This window comes from Wasmannia auropunctata, unplaced genomic scaffold (genome assembly GCF_000956235.1).
Source record: "Wasmannia auropunctata unplaced genomic scaffold, wasmannia.A_1.0 LD335828.1, whole genome shotgun sequence".
Classification (NCBI taxonomy): domain Eukaryota; kingdom Metazoa; phylum Arthropoda; class Insecta; order Hymenoptera; family Formicidae; genus Wasmannia; species Wasmannia auropunctata.
Window position 1 is genome coordinate 379449 of NW_012027062.1, and position 10354 is coordinate 389802.

General features: G+C 40.8%; 2 protein-coding genes and 1 long non-coding RNA gene across 5 annotated transcripts in view; 2 read left to right on the forward strand and 1 right to left on the reverse strand.

Moving 5' to 3' along the window:
• LOC105455875 overlaps positions 1–3770 on the forward strand; it is a 4004-nt gene extending 234 nt beyond the window's left edge. The window contains exons 2-4 of one of the 2 annotated variants that reach the window (XR_975168.1): positions 1697–1758; positions 3551–3598; positions 3682–3768. This is a non-coding gene — a long non-coding RNA (uncharacterized LOC105455875). Of the gene's footprint in view, positions 1–1696; positions 1759–3550; positions 3599–3681 lie in introns of both variants that reach the window. The other variant, XR_975169.1, reaches the window with a different exon arrangement.
• On the reverse strand, positions 2630–5735 carry LOC105455874 (ubiquitin-conjugating enzyme E2 W). Of its 2 annotated transcripts, none has more exons than XM_011699550.1 (4): positions 4905–5735; positions 3669–4019; positions 3510–3585; positions 2630–3311 (listed from the first exon to the last, which is right to left on the reverse strand). In XM_011699550.1, the coding sequence occupies exons 1-4, from the start codon at positions 4959–4961 to the stop codon at positions 3298–3300; spliced, it is 498 nt and encodes a 165-aa protein (XP_011697852.1). In that variant the 5' UTR covers positions 4962–5735; the 3' UTR covers positions 2630–3297. The 2 variants fall into 2 exon arrangements, with proteins under 2 accessions (XP_011697852.1, XP_011697854.1); XM_011699552.1 differs by lacking the exon at positions 4905–5735 and adding an exon at positions 4655–4831.
• A 198-nt stretch (positions 5736–5933) lies between these two features.
• LOC105455876 (ataxin-3-like) lies at positions 5934–8436 on the forward strand. The gene is made up of 5 exons (XM_011699553.1): positions 5934–6189; positions 6342–6506; positions 6811–6947; positions 7266–7420; positions 7497–8436. Exons 1-5 carry the CDS (start codon positions 6166–6168, stop codon positions 8156–8158), a joined length of 1143 nt encoding a protein of 380 aa, XP_011697855.1. The 5' UTR covers positions 5934–6165; the 3' UTR covers positions 8159–8436.
• The last annotated feature ends 1918 nt before the right edge of the window (positions 8437–10354 follow it).

Consider the following 10354-nt stretch of genomic DNA (forward strand, 5'->3'; position numbering starts at 1 on the left):
TATATATATGTATATATATATACATATATCTGACTTCGAATTAGGCGATATAATTTAAAAAAAATTTGAAGTGAAAGTAAGAATATCGTAAAGTAGTAATTTTCGATCTATAAACTTATATTCAATTATATGAAACTAAAAACTTATAACTAAATTTAGAAAGATGTTTTAAGACACAATCTTTCGTAATATTTCTAAAAAAAACTTTAGTGACATAAATCAGATAACCAGCTAGATTCTAGGATGAGATTGTGAATTGAAATGAACGTGTTTAACATGCCGCTGATTTTAAATATGAAATATAGATACATTATACATTATTTCCATATATTTCGCTAAAAATGTTATGTTCAACGATAATATAAAATATTGATCAACATTGCATGATTATTCAACAATCAGCATAATTAAGACAAACCATAAATGAAAATATATGATCCTAACACAAACAACATTAAAAATATATGTATATACATATAATAAATGCGCAAATGCATGTATATAAGATGATAATTCCTCAATCAAAATGTCTTCCTTTGCATTTTACTATTGCATTTGTGAATAAGATAGAAATTTTAATATTACAAGTGATAACAGCGAGTTTAAACGCGTTGTCGCATTAAATTTAATTGTATAAAATTACAAGGATGTGAGACCAAAATTAATATAATCAGAAAATAAATTAAAAGTGTAAATTGAGTTTTTTTCGAGAAAATCGATTTTTTAGAAACCGAAGAAAAAGAAAAAAAAATATTTTAGGCATAAACGACATATTTATTTTATTTGTTTATAAAATTATTATTTATAATTAAGGAATGCAAGGTTTATGGTGATTTCAGTCTGGGAGCTGTTAAGCCGCGATTAAAACTTATTTGTACTTTGATATCGTATGTATTTTACACATATATATAACCATGGCTAAAGGCATATTCATGCACGCTTACTGATAAACGTTGTATTTTGTAAAGATTGTTATACTCACATATGCATGAGTATATAAATGCAACTAACAAACAGATTCGCCTCCATTCGGCTTCTGAGAAATTGCGAAAGTAATTGGAGCACAAGTAAAATCATTTCTTGGAAAGTAGATCTCGAAAGAAGTTTTATTGATTTTGGCATTTACCGAAGACTCGATAAAGAAGATGAAACTAAAAATAAATTGACAACAGTTAATTATTGCGGGAAAAGGAGGTCAAAAAAGTACAAAATAGCGCATGAATCTAATCACTACTTAAAGCATTAACATCAGTCCTAATTTCTTTGATATTAATTTCAAAGTGCGTCTTTTTGCACAGCAATTTGAACAATAGATAATAAATCTGTTGATTTTCTTGTCATATATTTACAATACAGATCGATATTGATATCAACACAATACAGATTGATATTAATATCAATAGTGATCTCTATAATTATATAATTAATAAGAGTACTCCATCATACTTAAGAAAAGAATTGAGTTTTCATTTTTTATCAAACACAAAATAAACTTTTATCTCTATTATCTCTTAATCACATTCTTTTGTATATTGTTTCTATTGTTCGACTATTAAAGAATAAAATGTTTCAGTAATTTCTAATGATTACACGAATATTTTAACTTTATTTATTATTTGATGAAATATATGAGAAAATTCTAATAAAAATATTCTAATAAAAAAATATTTTTCTATAAATATATATTATTTTGCAGTTACGTTACGTATGCTCCAATTTGATACTAGTCATCTTTATCGAAATTTGATATCGTCTCGAGTGAGTATTTTGCACAAATTACATATACATAAATATAGTCAATTACAGAAATTATTAATGGATAAAGCGCGATAAATTAATGACTGGAGAAGGACACCAGATGTTATTAAGAAATTTAATATCACGTCATGATTTACATTTTTAAATAAATGTACAAAAGTTTTACAAGCTAATACTTGTAATTATGAAATTACATGATACAGAAATTTTGAAACATTATTTAACCGTATACCAATTGTGGATACTGCAGTGTCATTAATTATTCTCACACATTGTATATTATATTGAACATGCCATCTTATTTTATATAAAATATAACATGTAATGAATTAGTTTTATATATATATATATATGTATATATATTAAACTTTTACAGCTTTCAAAGTTTATCAAAAGAATGTAGCGTGATATGACTATATCTTATATATATTTAAATAAAAATCACAACTGCATTATAAGTGTTAATATTAAAAAGTTTAATATATATATCAGAGCTATTATATATCAATTCTCACAGTTTCTTTAAAATACGATATTTACTTCATTAAAATATATAATGTTAATAGGATTGCTCTTTGTATCTGAACTAGTATATTCATTATACTTAATAAATTGAAGTAGACACATATTTAAAGTTTGGCGAAAGCAAGATAGAAAGTTTTAGTGACATTCTACGGAATTTTTTCAACATATTTAGGTACCATGACTCTTTTTAGTGGGTCGGAAATCCAGAGATTTGAAGAAGTTTTATACAGTCCAGCGACAAAGAACAGGCCTAATATAAGTGATAGCCTCAAAAAGTCTAAAAGAAACAAATAAATGCAACGAAAATATATTAAAAACAAAGTAGTTTGATAAAGAAAAATGCTTATTTAAAAAAGCAAAAGTATATATTGCGCTTAATCACAATTTGTTATTGTAAAAGGAAATTAATGCATAACAGAGTATTTGCCACTGAATTTTAGACCAAATATGTTTTCACAATATATAATCGATGAATTAATTCAATACTGAGTTTTGTTAAAAACAATAAATCTCTAGAATATATAACTATTGTAATAATATGTATATATTTATCATATTTGTTACTTCTAAATTTATTAAATGATTTTATTAACGTACATCAGGAATCTCCTTAAATTCGGAGTAACAAGAGAGAAAACTTCATATATTAATATCTTATATAATAATAAATAATACCTTCTTATCTACCTTTCTTTTTAGGATTAATTTACTGATCTGATAGTAATTCTAGTATATAACTAAAATCTTCACTATCAGCTTCGCTATCAGCAACATTACAATAATTTATGATTAAACAATTCACGCAATTTGCATTTAATTCTATAATTATAATAAGTAAGTTGTAGCCTTGTCTTTTCTTAAAAGTACATCTAATTTCTTGTTATATTGACTTTACTATATATTGTATGCAAAATTCTATTGATTTAATGCATCAGGTTCCATTTGGATGTTATCCCACTTGGTCCAACAATACAATGTTGACAAGTCGACAAGATCTTTACATGATCTTCAATATTAGACACTGTCATCTAAAAGAAAGACAATTATTCATTTGAATTCATTATAAAAGCAATTGCACTTGTATGTATGTAAAACTATAAATTAAGGCACAGCGAATTGCAAGTGTTGCACAAGACAGGAACAATATGATAAACAATATAATAATGTCAGAGACGGATCTTAATGGTCATACGTTATAATATACATATAGAGCTTAGTTCTCTCACCATGATACCACCACTTTGTCTTTTTTGGATTCTTGTTGCAGGTTTTCACATAAAATGTATTGTCAGGCGGTCTCTTCTGCATTGAAAAAGTATTTGCATTATTCATGAGCATTAAGGTTGACATATGATCGTAATTCATCTAACAGTTAAATCACGCACCTTCTCTTTACAGCTGCTTAGCATGGAAATGATACTCAGGCAAATGCTCTGTACACTGAGAGCGGGAGACCAATCCTCTGTTAATATGGATAAACAAATATGACCGTTGCTGTAGACGTGTGGATGTATAGGGATATTTCCACCGATAAAAGTCACTTCCGGCGAGTCGAACGGATATTTGGAGCTGAACTTAAATTGAAGCTGAAATTGTTCCCCCTCGTACAGTGTGCCCTTAGCACCTTCCATATGGACGATCCATTGTGTCAAATTTTGCCCAGCCAATTCTGCATCTACGTGCACACCCGGTGGAGGCTCGCGTATTAAAGACATCAACTCCTTCTGCAGTCTCCTCTAAAAATTCGTTAAGCAAAATTGATTTAATGTAATGATGTATTCTTTTATTTTTAAAATTCATGTAAAAATATTATCAGGCACCAAAATCCAGCCGTAACCATAAAAAGATGTTCTAAAATTTATCTATTTTTTCTTTTGGGATCAAACAATCTTACAGAGAAGAAACTACCTTGTTCAAAGAAATATAATGCACAACACATTTTTTAGATATATATTTTTTGAAATATAAACGTAACAGTGTTTTTTTAGAGATATGTAATATCCGTTGATATAAGTAATTTTACTTCCACAAAGATCTCTATTTAGCATATGTTAAATTAAATAAATCCTACAGAGGAGTTGTTATAAAAAAACAAAAGAGATAAAACCGTACTTTACGAGACACTTGTGATAAGTGATATCAAAAATTAAAAAATTGTTGTAAACAGTACGTATGTTGTGTATTTGAAGATAAATGCAAGCGCATTCTGGACAATGGCTCCTGATTTAATCCCCAAACCAAAATCGGAAACGATCGCGTCAACAACGGGCACGATTGACAATTCGCTGTCATTCGTTCATCACAATCGATCATCGTCAGCCGCCCGCTGAGCGGCGAGCGAGCGCGAGCAGGTCGTCACCCGAGTTCGTACATTTGCCATTTTCGTCTTGCAATGTCCGTCAGAATTACGCTTCCGACTCCCACGGCTTCTTCGCGAGTCGGAAGTCAAGGATCTGCTTTCTGTCTCTCCTTCGGTTTTTTTCGCGTGTTTCCTCGCGATTACGCGGACGGCCGACGGATCCGCCACGTTTGACTCGCGTCCCCAGGATCACGCAGGTGGGAGATGGGAGATCGCCGAGAGAAAAGAAAGGAAAAAAAAAAAATGGAAACCTTCGACGTACCTTCGACGGGGACGTTGCTGCCATTGTCGTCAAAGCGCTCTCCATCGAGAGAAACATAACCGCGGCCTGTTCGCGGAGCGGGCGCTCGTCTCTCTCCCTGCCTGCCTGCCTGCCTGCCGTTGCCCTTCCTCGGGAAGGAGAATCGTGTCTCACGTTCGCCCGGGGTCTCGCATATTTCCGCGCGCGGAGGAGAAACACAGGGGCCGTGCACACAGGGGGCAAACGCGCGGACACGGTGGTGCGGGTTCTCTCGCGCTAGCTAGGGCTGCTCCCGCAGCGTCGGCGATCGCATTCGCGGCGCGACGATGACACGACGACCGAGCGGATCGAGCTGCCGTCGCGAGGCGCACAGCGCACGATCGTCGTCGCACATATACACACGCGGAACGCGCGCGCGTATGTACACTAATTCCCGTACGCGCGCAACGGTACTTTTTATTACGAGGATGCGAGCGGACGTGCACGAACGCGAGCGCGATTGGATCGCTCGCGCGCGACGGACGGGATCTCGATCTCGCGTCCGGCCGGCAGTGGGAACGCGTTGTCCGCGGAAAGGTAGAAGACGGTAGGGCGGACGCGCGACGGCGAGATTGTCGAGCACAGAGATTGTCGAGCCGCGCGCGAAATTCAGGAGATTCTTCACTATCTTCAGCTGCGCCGGCGGCACGCTCGATGGAGGCGCGGCGTGTCGATATCGACACGTCGCGGACTCAATAATTTATGGTTACCCGCTCGGCCGCCGTCGCTCTCGACCGCGACTCGAGACCGAGACGAGGGAATCGATGCCTCGTCGTAAGACGTATAGATGTCAAAGTACGAAACACATGATCCGATCTTCAAAAACGTGCGCGCGCTCGGCCGCCCGGAAGCGACCGACCGCCTGACCGGATGTCGGAGACGACGCGAGGCGGCGCGCGCCCTGACGGTAAATGGCCACTCTGAAAGTAAAGGCGAGTCCTCGCGAAACCTCTGGAATTCTCCTCGCGGATCCGCCGTCGCGCTCGCGACGTCAACTCCACTTTGAGTCCACACCTGTGGGGGCGAGAGCGAAGCGAGAGTCGGTGCGAGCGCGACACGATGACAATCGCTCGTTCATGACTGTAGCCTGAAAATATTTTTGCGGATGACGTTTTCTCTCGCGCGGCCCCAAGATCGGCGGTGGGACGTTGTGGGATTCACGGTTATTTAATTGTCGCGCGTCCGAGCGGGCACGGAGGGTCTCCCGAATTGTATTCCGCGGTGTCGCCGGGCGGACGGTGCAATGGAGAGTATATTTCACGAGAAGGTAAAATAACGCGCGCGCCCCGTCTCGATCCCCCGTGACGATCCAGCGACGATCAATCTTCCGAGCGTTCAGTCGCGCGCGGAAGCGACGACGAGAGCTCGCGCGGTACGTCTGACGTGATCATATATCTCTTTTTTTCTCCGCCCCCGCAGCAAGAGGGATACCTGTGCGCCCAGCACTGCCTGAACGCGCTTCTGCAAGGCCCGTACTTCAACGCCGTCGACCTGGCGAACTTCGGCCACCAGATGGACGAGGAGGAGAGGATCCGGATGGCCGAGTCGGGCGTCGACAGCGAGGATTACAAGCTGTTCCTCGAGGTAAACACGCGACCTGGTGGCGCGGGTGGCGCGGCGTCGCGAAGCCTCTCGGCCGCGCTCGATCGCGAAGTAGCGGACTCGACTCGGATGGAGAGGCGTCACGCGACAATTGAGATTGTGCAGAGAAAACGAGATACTCCCTCCCCCTAAGAGACAGCTCTTACCCTTCTCGAGGAAAAGAAATAACTCCCTTCTCGAATAGAGACGCTAGTGAACGCTTGACCTTGCTATTCGTCCCGCGCGCCGACAAGCCATGCAAATACATACCTGTCTGTAACAACAGCAAATTGCTTCTTATGTTTAGCAACCATCGGGAAACATGGACGACAGTGGATACTTTTCAGTTCAAGTTATTAGCAGTGCTTTGAAAGTTTGGGGTTTAGAACTGATTCCATATAACAGCACGGAACCGACAGCTTTACTGGCACAGAACGATCCTTCGTAGGTTATCGATAATTTGTTTTCGGCCCATTTTTGCGTTGTCTCTCATGAGACTATTTTGTTCCATTTGCACTCGCGAAGAGAAGAGCACTCTTGCCGAAAAAGATTCTCCCATTGCTCTCGAGACAATTAACAGTAACAGATCACACATATGAATCTTAAATACACACATAAATTGCGTAATGTATTACATATTTATTTACATTATTATTGTTCATGTCGAGCGTACTCACTTTTCAAAGAACTTTAAAATGAATAATTTTCGCCTTATAATAATTTTACAAGATAATGCGTGAGGTGTGACGGTATAATTTTCAGGCGGATGAGAGCATATATTTGTAATTATAAGGGACATTGGTTTACAATAAGAAAACTCGGAAGCCAGTGGTTTAATTTAAATTCGATGCTTAGCGGACCCCAGCTTATATCAGACACTTACCTCACGATGTTTCTAGCTCAATTGTTACAAGAAGGTGAGTGGATAGCGAGATAACGAGCGAAAAGCACGCCGAAACATGACATAATGTCAATCGCCGATCCTTCTTACAGGTTATTCTATTTTTATCGTTATCGGTACCCTTCCGCAGTGTCCCGCCGAGGACGTTCTTCTGAAAAATCCCATAGTTGCCACGAAAAGCAATTCAAACTCGGAAACGAAATTCACGTCCAAGGGCCATCGCCTAGGCACCAAGCTGGAGGATGAAATCTTGAAGACCGCGCTCGCGATGGGCGAAGTGAAGGTCCCGGAATCCTCAAGTGCAATCAGAAGTGTGCAATCCTCTCACAAACCCGGAGCGTCCACGGAGGAGGAGGAAGAGGAGGAGGAGGAGGAGGAGGAGGATGTGCCTCGCGAGAGGATAATCCCCATACGAGTCGAGGGCAGGGATGACAAGAGCGACGAGGAGGAGGACGAGAACGTGCAATTGGCTAGAGCCCTGCAGATGAGCTTGCAGAACGACGATGACGATGTGGACAAGACGCTCAAGTTGCGACTGGATCTTCACACTGACGACAAAACGACGCATTTAACGGAACCGGTGAACGACGTGGACGAGGACGACGAGCTGAGACGAGCCTTGCAACTGAGTCTCGAGTGTGTTACCGCCCCACCAACGCCCGATCCCGAGGATCTACGCTGGCGCCGGCTGAACCACTTTGGCATCTACACGAGGACGTCCAACAGTGAAGCTCCCGCGAAGCTGAACACTTAACAATAAGCGCGAACTCTGCACAAATTATCTATTACTAAAACTGACCGTTGTATTGTAAATTATACGATCGAGCAGCACGAACTCGGGGAAAGGTGTTATGTCACTTTGTATACTAACGGTAAGAAGAGATGCCGTATGTCGAAAACGAGATCGAGGTACATTTTTTTTTCTTCTTCGATTCCTCAAGATCGAGTGGAGCTCTCGTTGACGTTTCGTTCTCCCTCTCAACTTTGTTATACTAATCGTTCTCGGAATAAAAAAAACGTTTGAGCAAGAAATCTGCCGTTAACCAATTCTGATCTGAATATGTATATATGTGTATGTGTGTGACAGTTTATATATATAAATATATATAATATATATTTAAAATATAAAAAAAAATATACTTGAGAAAAACGATTTTTAATATAAAGATTTAGTTCTAAGAATTAGAAAAAAAAAATGAATAAATTAAATCGAAATTACAATTTAGCTTAATTTATTCGACTAGTTGCGAGTAACTTCGATCAAACTTCAATTAAACCGACGATTAATTTGCTTATATTAGTTTTCAACATGAATAAGATGATTTAATTTTTTATTAATATATATGGAACATTAGAGATAACGAATTACATACTTGTAAATTTTGTTTTAAGCAATTCTGTTGAATTAATCGCTGATTAATTGTTAAACGGATTTTAGTCGAGATCGTCCTTAGGGAATCATTCGTTGGCCAATAAAAAAATTCGTTCTCTAGGAACAACATAGAAATGGCATTGGTGAATAAAAATAAATAAATGCAATCCATTTACGCAATCAGCCGTAAACGTATCATTTTATCTTTCTCGTTCACTGAACATTGAATAAGGACAAAAATGATACATCTGCAGCAGTGACTGCATGAACGAACAATGCACCCAATCCAAGAACGAATGGGCTCGAAAATCTTTATTTTTCCATGAAATGTCAATTTTCGCGAAATCACTCGAGAAGATTGTGGAGGCAAAAGGAAAGTGCGTGAGGTAAGTTCGAGAAAATTCCAGAGGAACCAAAGAGCCCTCGTCGTAGAGGCGCGTTTCCATCGCGGCGTCGCGGTCGCGCTCAACCCCGACTCGGGACTGGTTCCGGACTGCGCGCGCGCACACAGGAAACTCGTGGTCGCTCCCGCTGGACGTATGCGAACGCCGAATGTTGACATTCAACATGGCGGCATGTCGTCAGTGCTGTGCTGTGTCGTGGTGAGTCTCGTAAATCCTCCCGACGTTTTGCAATTGCGAGCTCTGTGCGGGGACGCGTGCCATCCGGATCGGCGCGATCCGGGCCGTCGATCGCCGGTCGATTCGGCGACCGGGACGGGCCGACGGGGCCGCGTCGCGGCCCCGCGGCGACCGCCGCGGCGTGATAAGGCTCCACTCCGCGCGACCTCATAAAAAAATCAACCTCGTAAAAAGTCGCGGGGCGAGCGCACATGATAACGCCTCGCACCGCTCGCCCGCCCCGCTGGAACGGGGAGACGCGCGCTCGGGACGGACCGTCGCGGCCGCGATCGCCACGAGGGTCCCCCCCCGTCGCTCGTCGTCGCGCGATCGCCACCCCCTTTCGAATTTCCGCGAATGTTTCACACGCGCTTACAATCGTGCGTCCGGCGGACCGTTGTCGGCGGCTGACAACGGTTGATAGCGCGAGCCGGGATAAGGATCGCGGTGGAGATGGCAGCGCGAGTCCGAGGGGTCATGACTCACGTACCTCGGTACGGAGCATGCCGCGGCGACGTGCGACGCTCTTCGCGTCAGACGTAATTTTCACGCGGCCGCGTAACGAACAGTGGGTTTCGGTTATCCCCCTTCGTGTCAATGTCAAATCATCAGATAATCAGCCAGAAGCGTGTTTGTCTCGTCGCGGAGCGCTATAAATAAACCGCGTTGTTATTCCGTCGCCGTCGTTTCCTTCTCTCAACCCCGGAAAATTCTTTTATGTCCCTGCAGGGACGTAGGAAGTAACCTACGTAGGCTCGATCACGTGCGTGTCGCTCGTAATACGTGTTGAAATTCTCGGCACGCGTGTCCGAATTTTCCGACGCTCTTTCGTGCGTATCTTCATTGATTTAAATTGATTTTTATTCGAATACGTATCTGTGAGAAATTGTTATTATGGCAGAGTATAAAATTGTTAGTATTTTCTGCCGTTTTCATATATATATATATATATATATAT